The sequence below is a fragment of the Schistocerca nitens genome, chromosome 6 (assembly GCF_023898315.1).
Source record: "Schistocerca nitens isolate TAMUIC-IGC-003100 chromosome 6, iqSchNite1.1, whole genome shotgun sequence".
Lineage (NCBI taxonomy): Eukaryota > Metazoa > Arthropoda > Insecta > Orthoptera > Acrididae > Schistocerca > Schistocerca nitens.
The window spans coordinates 389,866,785-389,883,534 of NC_064619.1; the positions used below are offsets into that span (position 1 = coordinate 389,866,785).

A 16,750-nucleotide genomic window follows, 5' to 3' on the forward strand; every position below is an offset into this window, starting at 1 on the left:
AAAATTTTACTTTCTTTACTTTCGCAAAGTTATGATCTGTCCGTTCGTTTATTGACGACTCTGTTCACTGTAATAAGTTTAGTGTCTGTGTTTTGCGACCTCACCGCAAAACCGTACGATTAGTAGACGAAAGGACGTGCCTCTCCAATGGGAACCGAAAAGATTTGATCGCAAGTTCATAGGTCAACCGATTCCTCCACAGGAAAACACGTCTGATATATTCTCCACGACACTGGTGACAGCATGTGCGTCACATGACAGGAATATGTTGTCGACCCACCTAACTTGCACACTTGGCGAATGGGTAAAAAGATTCTTCTACCTTGCCCGATTTAGGTTTTCTTGTGGATGTGATAATCACTTCCAAAAAATTGATGAAAACATAAGAGTTTGTCACATAAACTTCAACAAATGAATGCAACAGTTTCACAGTCGCACAGTTTTCTCTGTGCTCTGTCAAAACATATGTTTTTAAGGTTTTCAAATTTTTCCGTGTGTAGACCGTCGAATCCTGCATATGTCCAAGCAATTCTGAACATGTCCTGGAATTTTGCGCAGCGAAGTTGATTATGTGTGAGTGCCTGAACTCTGATAATTGTCTGAAAATAAAAAATTTTCACCCGAGGGAAGACTTGAACCAAGGATCTCTCGTTCCGCAGCTGCTGATGCTAACCACGGGACCACGGCGCTCTATTCATCATATCGTCCTTGATGTTGCCTATATTTCCTATGGACTGCTAAGTTTGTATATTTTGCTTATTTTTTCATAGTTCCACACAATTTCTTCCTGTTTTCTCGATTGATCTGTGTTCAGTTTTTCAAGGCCTATCGACTGTGCCAACTTATAACTGAATCTGAGGGGGGTGCGATGGGGAGGTTCCCTTGTGAGAATCTAGATGATGATATGCCACCAACAAAAGGAGAATTAAAGGAAGCCCTAAAAAGTCTCAAAAACAACAAGGCCATCAGAGAAGACAATATCAGCAGAAATGATGAAATGGGTAGAAGCGGAAATCCTAGCAAATCCCAGCAAATATGGGAGACAGAAAAACTGCTAGATGAATGGAAAATGGCATTGATCCACCCACTCCATAAGAAAGGTGACAAACAAGGTGTAAACAACTACAGAGGTGTGTCATTACTCCCAGTCACCTACAAAATCCTCCCAAACATACTGCTGAATAGAACTGAAGGAATCCTAGATAAACAACTTGGAGAATTCGTGTGGATTCCGGAAAGGCCGCTCAGGTGCCAAACAAATTTTTAATTTGAAATCAAGAATCTGGCACAGAATGCTGAGTGGCAAAAATATAGTGGTTTCTTTCATTGACTTCAAAAAAAGCCTTTGACTCAGTGGATAGAGAGAGAGAGACCCTAGATAGGATCATCTGAGAATTCGGGGTCAAAAACAAGTTGGCAAACCTTATCAAAGAAACCTTAACAGGCATAACTTCCAAAGTGAAGTTCATGGGAGACTTGTGCCAAACATTTGAAATAAAGACAGGTGTGCAACAGGGTCAATGGATTATCACCAATACCATTTAACTCTGTTCAGGAGAAGATTGTGAGAATTTAGAATTCCAAACTTGAAAATCAAGGGATGAACCCATTCTGTCTAGGAAGAAAATTGGGAGGAATCAAAGTCAACTGTGTGGATTTAGCTGATGATTTTGCAATAGTTTCAGAGAACATAGAAGCAGCGGGCATACGAATCAACCTACTCGAAAGGATCGCTTGCAAGACAGGACTTAGGATCTCGAAAGAGAAGACCGAAGTCATGACAAGTGACAAACGTGGAAGACAATTTCTTGAAACATAGATGGACAGATTGAGGGGTTAAAATATTCAAATACCTCAGTGAAGCTGTACAAGAGAATGGACTGGAGAAAGCTGCTGTGGGGGCTGGATCTCAAAAATGGAGAGAGCATAAGGATTAACTAAAAACATTTACGACAAAAAGTGCATCTCTTGGAATGCCAAAATAAAGCACTACAGTGGTGACAGAAGAATATTATGGTAAATCATGGGTGCAGCCCATGCTGAAACTGGCTGGAAACTTCGGAGAGACAATGAAATGTACAAAAAGGTGGATAAAATCTTGGAGACCATGAAGAGCTGGTTATCATTTCTAGGACACTTATACAGAATGGACAAAACCAGACTAACCAAAAAATATTAGACTACCTGTGGAAAAAGGAAACGATGACGACATTAAGGAAGCTCGCAAGGATCTGGAAAGGTTCAGCATTCAGGAAGTTCAGATGTTAAATACGGACACATTCCAGACCATCAATCGAAGCTTGGAAGGATTTCTAATCGAAAGAACTAAGAAGACTGGAAGATCTTGGACGGATAAACAGAAGCAACAGCACAGTGTTCATATGAAAGAGTACTGGAGAAAGAGGATACTTAAGACAAAGAAGAAATGAAATTGTAATGTGATCCTAAGTGATCAATTCGCAAATAAAAATAAAAATAATTTTTTTCATAAAAGCAACAGATTGTTTAGTGGAGGTAACTGAACTTTGTCAATGCCTCTCAGGAGAACCAAGACCAATTAACAGATCCTGAACATTCACTGAGAAACTTTGTATGTCTGTGATGTTATGGAGTTTGTCCCATCCGTCTCTTTCAGTGTGTGAAGCATGCACCAGTTAATACTCTGTGTCAGACAAACGTCAGTTGGCTGCAATTCTAGTTTGCTTCGTGGAGAGGGTGGGTGGGGAATAATAATAATAATAATAATAATAATAATAATAAGCTCCCCGTGGAGGCCCGGGAAAAGAATAGGCCTCCGGTATGTTCTGCCAGTCGTAAAAGGCGACGAAAAGAACAAACCACTAATAGGGCTAACCCCCCTTTTAGTGTGATGAGTTAGTTCAGGACAGAACTAAAGAAGCCTCGGACAAGCGCTGTCATGGTCGGGGACGACGCTTGAACCCTATGCCCGCCCACAATGGTAACGACACTGCTAGCCAACTGGAAAATGATTTAAATCCAGATAGAGGTGTTTTGCAGGATATGCTTCCTACAACCACCCTAGAAGGAAAACAAAGGCAGAGGATGAGATGGTCAGATGAAGTTAATCGACACCTCATGTTCTGTTATTACCAAGCAACAAACCTAGGAACCAACACAACTGGATACAGATCACAAGTATACACAACATTTATTACCAGATACCCAGAATTAAAATTTTTAACAGAACGACGACTAGCTGATCAGATCCTTGTAATAATAAAAAATAACAGGATACCCCCGTCAGAATTAGAAAACATCAAACAACAAGTACAACAAATACTGGAACAAAATAATGTGCAATTAGAAGAAGAAGAAAATACAGTAATGGACTCGAACATCCCAGAGCAAACAAACAAAGAACAACACGCATCAATTAAACAATCAGAGGAAAACGAAGTCTTGCGACAGCCACCAGAACAAGCACAAATAGAACACGAAGTGACACACATGTTAGATATAGAAGAAAAATTTCAGCTGACATATATAGAATACAAAGACACAAATACAGACATTAGACCATTCTTGCATAGACTGCCAAGTAACCCACAAGTCGAAACAACAATAAAAACTATCAACACAATCATACACAACAAAATAAATGAATATACAACTATGGAATAGTTACAACTACTGGTTTATATAGGAGCACTCACTACACTAAATATACACACTAGGCAGAGATCAGAACCAACCAACACACAGAAGAAACCCACAAAATCAGCATGGCAACACAGGCTACAGATCAGAATAGAAAAACTGAGAAAGGACATCGGACAGCTAACACAATTTATAAGAAATGAAATGTCAGAAAAAAAAACGAAAAAGTTAGGTAAAATCTCACAAGAAGAAGCAATAGAGCAATTAGATGAAAAGAAGCAGAAATTACAAGCATTGGCCAAACGACTTAGAAGATACAAAAAAAGTGAAAATAGAAGGAAACAAAACCAAACATTCAACACAAAACAAAAGAAATTTTACCAAACAATAGATAACACACACATAAAAATAGACAATCCTCCAAACATAAGACATGGAACACTTCTGGAGCAACATGTGGTCAAACCCGGTACAACATAACAGGCATGCACGGTGGATACAAGCAGAAACAGGCACATACAAGTTGATACCACAAATGCCTGAAGTAAAAATTTTGCAACCTGAAGTCACCCAAGCAATTAATTTTACTCACAATTGAAAAGCCCCTGGAAAAGATAAAATAGCAAATTTCTGGCTAAAGAAGTTCACCTCAACACATTCACATCTAACTAAATTATTTAACAGTTACATTGCAGACCCATACACATTCCCTGATACAATTACACATGGAATAACTTACCTGAAACCTAAAGATCAAGCAGACACAGCAAACCCAGCTAAATATCGCCCCATAAGATGCCTACCAACAATCTACAAAATATTAACTTCAGTCATTACACAGAAGTTATTGACACATACAACACAGAACAAAATTATAAATGAAGAACAAAAAGGCTGTTGCAAAGGAGCACGAGGATGTAAAGAGCAACTGATAATAGATGCAGAGGTGACATATCAAGCTAAAACTAAACAAAGGTCGCTACACTACGCATACATTGATTACCAAAAATCTTTTGATAGTGTACCCCACTCATGGTTACTACAAATATTGGAAACATACAAAGTAGATCCTAAATTGATACAGTTCCTAAACATAGTAATGGAAAAATTGGAAAACCACAGTTAATATCCAAAGAAATTCAAATAATATCACATCACAGCCAATACAGATTAAGCGTGGAATATACCAAGGAGACTCATTAAGTCCTTTCTGGTTCTGCCTTGCTCTGAACCCACTATCCAACATGCTAAATAATACAAATTATGGATACAATTTTACTGGAACATACCCACACAAAATCATACATTTGCTATACATGGATGATCTAAAACTACTGGCAGCAATAAAACAACAACTCAACCAATTACTAAAGATAACAGAAGCATTCAGCAATCATATAAATATGGCTTTTGGAACAGACAAATGTAAGAAAAATATCATAGTCAAGGGAAAACATACTAAACAAGAAGATTACATAATGGATAACCACAGCGACTGCATAGAAGCAATGGAAAAATCAGATGCCTATAAATATCTAGGATACAGACAAAAAATAGATAATACAAATATTAAAGAAGAACTAAAAGAAAAATATAGACAAAGACTAACAAAAATACTGAAAACAGAATTGACAGCAAGAAACAAGACAAAAGCTATAAATACCTATGCTATACCAATATTGACCTACTCATTTGGAGTAGTGAAATGGAGTAATACAGACCTAGAAGCACTCAATACACTTACACGATCACAATGCCACAAATATAGAATACATCACATACATTCAGCAACAGAAAGATTCACATTAAGCAGAAAGGAAGGAGGAAGGGGATTTATCAACATAAAAAACCTATATTATGGACAGGTAGACAATTTAAGAAAATTCTTTCTAGAACGCGCAGAAACTAGCAAAATACACAAAGCAATCACTCATCTAAATACATCGGCTACACCACTGCAATTTTATAACCACTTCTACAACCCTTCAGCTCACATAACATCAACAGATACGAAGAAAGTAAATTGGAAAAAGAAAACACTACATGGCAAGCACCCGTATCATCTAACACAGCCACACATTGATCAAGACGCATCCAACACATGGCTAAGAAAAAGCAATATATACAGTGTAACAGAAGGATTCATAATTGCAATACAGGATCAAACAATAAACACCAGATATTTCACAGCAAGCATATTATTAAAGATCCCAATACCACAACAGATAAATGCAGACTTTGCAAACAACAAGTGGAAACAGTAGATCACATCACAAGCGGATGTACAATACTAGCAAATATGGAATACACCAGAAGACATGACAATGAAGCGAAAATAATACATTAACAACTTGCCATACAACATAAACTAATAAAACAACATGTTCCCACATATAAGTATGCACCACAAAATGTACTGGAGAATGATGAATACACATTATGCTGGAACAGAACCATTATAACAGATAAAACACCACCACGTAACAAACCTGACATCATACTCACCAATAAAAAGAAGAAATTAACACAACTAATCCAAATATCCATACCTAATACAACAAATATACAAAGGAAAACAGGAGAAAAATTGAAAAATACATCCAACTGGCTGAGGAAGTCAAGGACATGTGGCATCAGGATAAAGTTAACATTATACCAACTATACTGTCAACTACAGGAGTCACACCACACAATATCCACCAGTACATCAACGCAATGCAGCTACATCCAAACGTATATATACAGAATATGATCAAGGTCCACGTCACTTTCCATTTTCAGCCAGACATAACGTCTGAGAATGGAAAGAAACAACAACAACAACAATAAGACAACCAAAGCAAATTCTTTTGGAATATAATTAAATATGTTTAATAGCAGTATATTAATGGCAGGCACTGCCTGTTTATTGTGCTAGTGGTAGGATTACAAATGTAAACATGAAAAATTTTGTGACTTTAAAGCATTTAGGCCAGAGGGGATACAGACTAACAAGTTTTAATCTGAATAGTATAGACTAACTACAGGGAACTGCCTATGAACTTTACATGTCAATATCACTACAAAAATAAGTCATAGATGTCTGAGAACAAAAACCAGTTAGGGCAAAAATAGAAATAGAAAACAAGTTCATAAAGTAACTAGACAGATTTAAATTTTTGGGAATCATGTTGATGTACAGAGGAGATCTAGATCAAAACGACTGAATTTTGACATTCAGTTACCTAAATGGTACCATTAGAGATTCTATTCAGAATAAAGTAACATCAGAAACTCATCTTAAATTTTATTAAGTTAGGCCAGTACCATCACACTTTTTGGAGTGAACCATGGGTAATTAAACTACAAAAGAATTCTAGATATTAGGAAGGAATATTTGAAAAACAAGGATATGTCATCTGTTGCACATGCACAATGAAGTTGAAAATATATTCAAAAACAACGACATTAAACAAGTTATGGATGTCTATTTTTGAATATTATCAAACTAAAAGTTCGAGAAATTAATAATAGTTTATACAGACTGCTCAGAATGTTTCATACTACCCTCAAAATTACTTACTTTTGATTTTTTTAACCTCTTACTCGACACTTTTTTGAGCCCAGGAAATTGCTATGTACAGCCACCTGTGTAGTAGAGGTGTAAGTAAACCTGCGTTTTCGGTGCAGCTCAATATTGTGTACTCTCTCCAACACTGAATAATATAATACAGCTTATATACACTGTTGAGGCTGTCAACATACCTTGATGACCTATTTCCAGTTCAGAACATGCAACACAGTAGCAGATACTGATTTCTCTAATGTGCAAAGAGCAGACTACTTTGATTTTAATTACAGTTTTGTTTTATTTCACAGTAAAACTATTTTTTATATACATGCATAAGGCTTATTCTTTAATTTCCTTAAGTCCACAGATATATAGGTGGTGCAAAACTCTTGTAAGCAGCTTATGAGGGTTTCATGAGGTTTATTTTAAAAAATGCAATGAATTTTCAAACATTAAAAATATTCTTCTGATTACTGCTTGACTCCTCTAAAGCAGAAAGCATTTTTTCCAGGTGTACACAACCAGTGCTTACCATTACAACAGTTCTCAGTGGAGAAGTGGATCTATTTCAAGGTGCCCTCACAGAAAAGGATCACATCCGTGAAAGTAAAAGAGAGCACCATCCAACAAGTGATCATATTGCCCTGTGGAAAATACATAGAATGCTATGGCAAATGAAAACTGGGGATTTCAGAAGCCTTTGTCAGCATATGAACATAAATGTTCCCAGCATTGACCTTATTGCCAGTGAGTATTAATATCTTATCACCAGTTTCAGAAAGCAAGGTAATCTCATCTTTGTTATATTGTTTTCTCCCTTGTATTTAGCTGGAAAAAATAAAAGAATAATGCTAAACATATGAATTTGCTGTTATTGCATTCTTCTTCTTCTTCTTCAAGGTAAGCTGGACTCTAGCAGAGGGGTGACAGCAGGTTTAATTAATAAGTAAATTGTTTTATAATAAGAGTAATGTGTCAATACCAGAAAAGGAAAATTGCTACTCACCATATAGTGGAGATGCTGAGTCACGATAGGTACAACAAAAGGATTCACCAATTATAGCTTTTGGCCATTAAGGCATCTCCACTATATGGTGAGTTGCAACTTTCCTTCTCTGGTATTGTTACATTCCATCCTGGATTTTCCATTGTTTGATATGAGTAATGTGTGTCATTCTCGTTGATGAAGCTCTAAGTTGAAGGTCATTGGTCCATTCTGCTGTAAGATGAGTAGGAATAAAGTTCTTAAAAAACCCTCTGTTTAATTCTGAGATAGAGGGCTAGTGTACATAAACTACAAAAGCAGAATTTATGTTAGCTTTTGCATAGATATGTTCAAGACTGACTGCAGATCCATTTCGAAACAACTAGATAATATAAGTAGCAATGACTTGGCATTTACATTAGAAGTCTTGTAACCTCTGAGGATAATTAATCTTTGTGTCAAACATGTACCTAGAACTACTGCACAGGATTTTGACATACTAAATGTATACACTTTACTGCCTATCTTGGTGTAATTCAACTGAGTTTTCAGCACTGTGACAAATGTAGTAACTGAAAGCCCTGCAGTGCTACACAGGCACTAAATATTAATTCCCAACACAGAATGGAGTGGAGGATGGTCAAGCTAGTGAAAGGGATTCTGTCAGTTGGCCATCAGGAAAGGCTGTTATGAATAAAAATTGTGTAACTGCAGTGGAAGTATCTGTTGAAAGTAGTGAACTGAATACCCAAAATGTTGAATTTCAATGCCTTACTTTATAAAAACTTAGATGTAATAGTATTAAAAAGTACGGCACTTCTCAGTGTTATGAATGTAATCACTCTTAATATTGTCTATAACTTTCACCCACTTATTTCATACCCAGTGGAGTTGTTCCTCACACATTATTGTAAAATTTAATCTGTTAGTCTCCGACTCAGTTTATCAAATCAAAGTATATCATACTCAGCAACATATGAATGGATGCAATTGACCACAGGCAACTATAGTTATGTAGAGGAAAAATGGATGGTGAACCACTATCTTGTGCAGATTTTCATTTACAAAAAAGTGCCACTTCCTTCGTTGTCTCAGAAATTACCATTCAAATTTTATCTGTTCGTGGCAGCTGCGCATGTAAATTTTTGTACACAATTAAAATCTTACATTTGGATTTCTTGGTTATCAACTGGCTTCTGATGTCACAACATTTGAATGCAGTTGTATAAATGGAAATTTCAAGAGTATATGTCTGCCTTACAGCCATTCCACAAATGATGCTTTTCATATAATTTTGGAGGAGAGACAACTCATGCCTATGATTAGTGCCATTGAGGGCATTTGTCCTTAAGTAGTATTTTTAGTCTCTCACTTCTTGGAATTGCCATTAACAGTTATTAGTAACAGTAGCTGTCACTTGGAGTCTAGGCACTAAGTCTGGGTACTGCTTGTCCATTCTGTCCACTGCCTCCACTAATCTCAAAACAGGCATTCTTCATAAATTTGCTCTTACTGCAGTGCCTTGTGTAGATGTCAGTTCAAAACTGGTGTTTCAGTTGACAAGATAATTGTTTATTCATATTTTCACTCTCTCTTTGAAGAGAGGTTTTTAGGACCCATTGATATGACAGAGTGCCATTGTCTGTTCGGAACCATACTAATGCTGTGCACTGCTACTACAACATTACATGGACAAAGGACACGTTACTGCAGGTGACATACCTGTGATCATTTCCCCACACAAAACTCTGCACATAGTGCAACGAATCATCTTATGCTCCAGATCAGGAACTCCGGATTAACCTCCAGCACTGTGGGGTACTTATCACACATGTTCAATAAGGGCTCAAGGATAATTGTATGATACAGGCACCTATGTTTTAGTCTTATGTCCTGGAGGAGATTAAGGTCATGGTGTACAGGTTTGATGTGAAACCGTATGTCCTACTGCCTACAAGGTACTTCAATTGTTTACGCCCTGGACATGTCGTACCACTGCACAGCAGACCCAAAATACGGCTATCGTGAACCATCACTCCATGAAGATAGTCCTTGTGAACATCCACTTTTGTGTATCAACTACTCGAAACATCACCTTCCACATTCACCTGTTTTCAAGAAGGAACAGATGATCCAGGAATACAAATTTGTTGGCCTTCGGTCATATACTGAGGCACAGAAAAAATATGAACACCTACATCCTGTGGACATGATGATCAATTACGCATGTTGTAACTGGGCAATACTACAGGCATGTCCAGAAAACATTTGAAGCCCATATCAGGAGCAGAAGAGCACATTTCCATGAAGGAGGCTGGATGCTGCACCACGATAATGCACGGCCGCACATAGCCAATGTTGCTGTTGAATATCTTGCAAAAATCAATGTGCAGTGCATCCCTCAACCTCCCTATAGTCTGAATTTAGACCCATGTGACTTTTTTTCTATTCCCTAACATGAAGAAACGCCTTTGTGGGAGGCATTATCCATCATCAAAAGCAGTGGTGAAGGCTGCGGAGACGATTTTGAAGGGTGTCTCAAAAAATGGTTTCCAGCATGTATTTGAAGACTGGCAGAAACACTGGGACAAGTGCATCACATCCATGGGAGACTACTTTGAGAAGGACTATCAAAATTATGAGGATGAGTAAAGGTACGTTGTCAAAAAAAATTATGACCATTCTTTATTGAACAGTCCTCGTACTTGGAGTTTTCCATCGAAACATAAGAAGTTTGTTAAGTAGGAAAAATGAGCCTCTCATTTCACTCCAAGACATGGAAAAGTCTGTAAGTATTACAAAATTGTTGAGGCTTTCGTGGCCACTTGTTGACAAACTGCCTATTGGCTTCTGTCTCGGGTTCTTCGGCCGACGTTCATCTAATGATTTTTCTGACGTTTCGCCAGCACGAGTGGCTGGCATTGTCAAAGCTTCACCCTCCATTGCCCTCCACCGGCAATGGAGGGTGAAGCTTTGACAATGCCAGCCACTCGTGCTGGCGAAACGTCAGAAAAATCATTAGATGAACGTCGGCCGAAGAACCCGAGACAGAAGCCAATAGGCAGTTTGTCTGTAAGTATTTCTATATGTGTGCTATGGGTAGCAAAACATAATTTGAAAGTCACAGAAATCAAACACATGCACTTAGACGAATACAATTTAGTATCACTTACGCCTAATATGAGAAAATGGGAAGTCATTATATGCCCAAAAAGTGGAATAAACTCTCTCACCAAGGACCTAAATCAGTACTGTATAAAACAGTGCTGTGAGTGCTGTGCTTCAGTAATAGACTTGCAACCCTGCAAGATAATAGTTGTGAAAGTGGCTATTAACAAGAGTGAATTCAGATGAAATGGGACCCATCAATGATTATATTAGTGTGCGAGACACATACTATTTAGGACTAATGGGGATATTGTAATTGTACAACAAAGGGAGCATGAATGGTAACAGATTTGTTTGACCTGCTGAAAAACAACAGGATGTATACGACCCGGGACAACAGGGAGATCCAGTAAAACCCTAGGAATTTTTTTCATCCGGGGGAAAACCGGGAAAAACCCAGGAATTTTTTAGAATTCCAGGATATTTATGTTTTGTTTTAGTTTTCAGTTAATTTTTTGTAATTTTGACTGGTAAGAAATAATACTCTAACAAAGGATATTACTGCATCCCGCTACTGCAGAATAGAACTGCAGCATTAAAACATGAATGAGGGAAAAAAAACTAAAATAAAACTTGAGTTGCAAAGGAAATGCACCATGTACACAACAAAACAGTGCTCATACAAGTGTCTGCCAGTAGAAAAATGTGTCAAAGGCTTTAGGAAGACTATGCAATGCTTCATAACAACGAATTGCCGCCGATGAGCATGATGTCCAAACTGATTACATTAGATTCGTGTTAGCAATTGTGAGTGGACCCATGCACATGCACAGTTGAGTCTTGCATGTACCTTTTCCTGCTTCTGGCTACAAAAGTGTGGCTGTTAGCTGTATAAGCAAGCAGCAAGATGCTACCCGGAAAAATTTTACTGTTGCGCGCAAGCTGCCATATTCACTGGGAGCAAACTGGGGTATCTGCCTCGGGAGGCAATTTCATTTAAGCATTAATCGCCTTGCAGAACAATGAAGTTATTTTTGTCGGTTTGCTAAAGAAATATGGCTTTATTGATCTTTTCCGATGAGGCAGTCAATTTATTTGAAACGAAGTATTTAATTCTGCGGGCCGAAGTGGCCGTGCGGTTCTAGGCGCTGCAGTCTGGAACCGCAAGACCGCTATGGTCACAGGTTCGAATCCTGCCTCAGGAATGGATGTGTGTGATGTCCTTAGGTTAGTTAGGTTTAACTAGTTCTAAGTTCTAGGGGACTAATGACCTCAGAAGTTGAGTCCCACAGCTCAGAGCTATTTGAACCATTTTTGTTTAATTCCACACTATTGGCTAGTTTCAACGTTTGCTGTATTTCAAAAGAGCATGTTTTCAACTTATAGCACGTATGTCATTATGCCACAATAAAAAAAAAATAAAAAAAAACTGAGACAATACAGTGCTGGTACTCCAAGAAAATTTACAACCGAATCTGGACACATGAATGTGCACTTTAAGCTGAATTATGCATTTTAGTATGGTTCACGGAATTCCTCTGATGCCTTGTTTCTTTTATGACATGATGTAAAATCTTTTAATGTTTTACACATACGAACATATGGGCTTCTGCATCATCGTAGCTGCACAAGCGCGGTGACACCTGTTATCTGGTGCTCTCTGGCAACTGCTGAAACTAACCTCTAACAGGTCCCGGGAAAATATAGTGAATGATTAATTGAAAAGCATTACTTTCAAAGTAAATTTCCTTTTACGGAAGATGAACGAAGTGCAAGAATGTGTGATGAATTTCTTAAATCGCAGAGCATTTGACTTTCATTTAAAAATCAAGTATTTGAGGATGACCATATAGAAAAAATTTTGAGCCCAGAAGATTAGACATTTATGTCGGTATTAAAACTTCTACTGGCACATTTGTGTGATGTATCTTAAAGTGTAATACTCGCAAAAAAAATCAACATTGTACATGAAAGTTTAGCTTCTCTTGCAGCTTATTAATCGTAGAGACCAATATTATATGTGAAAGCTCTGCTTTTCTTGTAGAAACACTATGCATATTAATGTACACCATTAACTTTTCCTATTTGTGTGCACGCGCTTCTTAACAATGATAATACTATTGGCTGACAACATCACGTGTCCTAAGCTCTGAATATCCGCTGTATCGGCTGGCGAAATCATATGACATGAGCTATGACTGGCTTACAAAAGTGCGTCTCAATCTCGATTTCAATGCTTCGGAAAGTAACGCGGCGTTTGGTGGAATTCGAAATTATACTTTCGTAATATGAAAATATGCAGCGTAAATGGTCTTTTTTCTGAGTTTCGTTTTGTAAAGGGCTCAGAAATTCTACGCCAGTGTATAAAACAATAACCATCAAAGGACTGATAAGTTTTACAGTTCTGAGGAATAGTATACTGTCACTTAACATGGAAAAAGTGTATTTTCACACTGGAGAAAGTGTGTTTTTTAACTGGGAAAAATCCGGGAATTTTTTCCTTGCCCGCATACACACCCTGAACGAGAACTGCCAGATATCTGGAGATAGACACCCAGTACTCTCTGAAAGGGTTTGCACAAAATTGCAAAAAACTGAATTGAGGAATGTAGAAAAATAGCTATTCTTTTAATGTACATATGCATCCTTTAATAGATATATAAAGCAGTATAGAAGTAAGAGCTTCAATTATTAGCTTAGCTTAGCTTAGCTTAGCACCAGTCATAAGTTTTACTGGACTTCACAGTTATAGCATACAGTAGCTGCTTCTTCCTGTTCCAAGTCTTTAAAGATTCTCCTTAACTATGGGATATACAGAACATGAAGTGGAATGACTGAATAAATAAGTGTAGGCTGCAGGCAAGCCAATTAAAATGTTTGACCACAAGAGCAAAAGTTCATTCACTGGGAACACAGCAACTAGCCTTAGTGGGAATTTGTTGGTGGTCAGGATTTTAGATGTTGGATAGCCTGTTGAAAGTGGTTGTCCAGGGTATGATGAGATTGTGAAGGAAGACAATGATGCAACAGCAAAGAGACTTTAGAAAGACCTAGTCATTTTATAAAGGAGCTAGTTAGTTTCATGTTCCATGGATCACTTTGCAGGTGGGTGGTGGGGGTGGGGTTGGGCGGGGGGGGGGGGGGGGGGGGGCGGCTCAAGCAATATTTCAACACAGATCTCCCCCTTCGCAGTGCAACACTGTAACCACATAACCACAACGCTGTGGCTACACACATTTGCTCACTGTTGCAAATCTTGAGATTGGACCATTCACTGTTTCTATTTCACTTCATCCTTCACAGTTCAGTACACCTTCTTCCTATCATCAAGCTTGATCTTTCTTCAGTTTTTGGCGAGCTATCCAATGGGCCATCTTACAACTAATTCTTCCTGCATTCTTTTGGTTAGATAGACATTATCCATTAGTTGACTATAGAATCAATCCCATATAACTTCAATTTATCTAGGAGAGTTCAGTGATTCATACAATCAAATACCTTAGTTTAGTTACAGAAAATACCAGCCAATGGCTGTAAATTTTGATGAGAGAATACACAAACGGCATACTCAGTACAGCACCTTTTCTGAAACCCAAACTGCGATTTTCTGAGGATATTATAGTTGCTAAGGTGAGATACCATCTAGAACACATCACCTTCTCGAAGATTTTGGAAAATGTCAGGAATGATACAGGTTGGCAGTCATTGACATCTCTCATATCACCTATCTTAGAGATATTTAACATCATAATATTTCAGTCTCTCTGGTAAAATGCCTTGAGTTAGTGATGCATCACAAATTTCAGGTAGGATTTGGCTTATTAATGGGAACAAATCTTTAGTACTCTATTGGGAAAAAAATCATCAGAACCAGATGAGCTTTTATTTTTGAGAGAATGTGTAGTTTTCTTACTATTGGAAGGAGAGGTTGGTGATACATTCCTATGATTGAATTTTATGAGAGTAGCTGTTTTCACATATGTTGTGCTGTTTCTCTTGAAATGTTTGTTCCTATGCTTTTACTATATTTAAGAAATGCTTATTAAATATATTTGCCACAGTGACTAATCATTTATAGCCTTTCAATTCAGTTCAATTGTGATGTTATCCTATTCTGTGGCAGGTTGTCCTGTGTCTCGTTTCATTACATTCTATATAGCCTTAAGTCTGTTGTCGGAATTACTGATTTCTGACAAAATATGTGCGTATCCCTTGATTTTAATAACCTTTCTTGGTAATTTTGTGTAGTTTTTGCAGTGTGCAACTACTGCAGGATCTCTATGGCAACAGAATTATTTTCCTTTTCCTTTCACAAGCTTCTTCTGAGAGTAAAGATCATATTGGACTTCTTGGATGGTATCAATGCACTGTTCATAGATGGATATGTTGGATAGTTGCTGAAGCCCTGTGGTTAACAGTTACGCTAAAAAGTCAATTAGCACAGGGTCAGTTTTGAAGTGAAGAATGATGACTGTTTATACAGTTGTGATGCTAATTTAAATTTAATTGAAGAGTGGTGTTGAAGATTGAAAGTTAAAAACTGTCAAAAGGTCATAAGGCGACTGTTAGATTCGAGGTGGGGAGGATCTTTTTTCCTCCCAACAATCTTTACAGCTACTTGTTTTATTCTAGCATAATATTTCATAACCCCTCTTGTCTTATGCTTTGCCCACACAGTGACCATATGCTTGTTAATTCTGGCAGAAACCTATGTTGAAAGTAAGAAAGTTTCTTACTATGTTTTATGATGTGTCTGTCTATTGCTCAGCACCATCTCTGTTTAGTCAATAGTATATAGGTATCATGCACATACTAAAAAGATGTGTGAATTTTGTACCTAGTGCCTTATCATCATCTTATTATAATTGTCGGAAAAGATGCTACACCAATTCTTATATTCTTTCTGAATTATAATGTTTAGAATTGTCTTAGCCGGCCTGGGTGGCCGTGCGGTTCTAGGCGCTACAGTCTGGAACCACGTGACCACTACGGTCGCAAGTTCTAATCCTGCCTCGGGCATGGATGTGTGTGATGTCCTTAGGTTAGTTAGGTTTAAGTAGTTCTAAGTTCTAGGGGACTGATGACCTCAGAAGTTAAGTCCCATAGTGCTCAGAGCCATTTGAACCATTTAGAATTGTTTTAATGTCCTTAACTCGACTTCAATGTTGAGTTGCATTTTTTAGAGCCATAACCAGTGTAACCCCCCCCCCCCCCCCCCCCCCATGAACCATGGACCTTGCCGTTGGTGGGGAGGCTTGCGTGCCTCAGCGATACAGATAGCCGTACTGTAGGTACAACCACAACGGAGGGGTATCTGTTGAGAGGCCAGACAAACGTGTGGCTCCTGAAGAGGGGCAGCAGCCTTTTCAGTAGTTGCAGGTGCAACAGTCTGGATGATTGACTGACCTGTACTTGTAACACTAACCAAAATGGCCTTGCTGTGCTGGTACTGTGATCGGCTGAAAGCAAGGGGAAACTATGGCCGTAAT

The 16,750-nt window shown here is 38.0% G+C and overlaps 1 protein-coding gene across 3 annotated transcripts in view; it reads left to right on the forward strand.

Moving 5' to 3' along the window:
* The window catches only part of LOC126263140 (ATP-dependent RNA helicase DHX30-like), a 304,491-nt gene that overhangs the window by 233,675 nt on the left and 54,066 nt on the right, over nucleotides 1-16,750 (forward strand). For all 3 annotated transcript variants that reach the window (XM_049960170.1, XM_049960171.1, XM_049960172.1), the window contains one exon: nucleotides 7,680-7,915. In XM_049960170.1, the coding sequence (XP_049816127.1) occupies nucleotides 7,680-7,915 (236 nt within the window). The remainder of the gene's footprint in view (nucleotides 1-7,679; nucleotides 7,916-16,750) is intronic.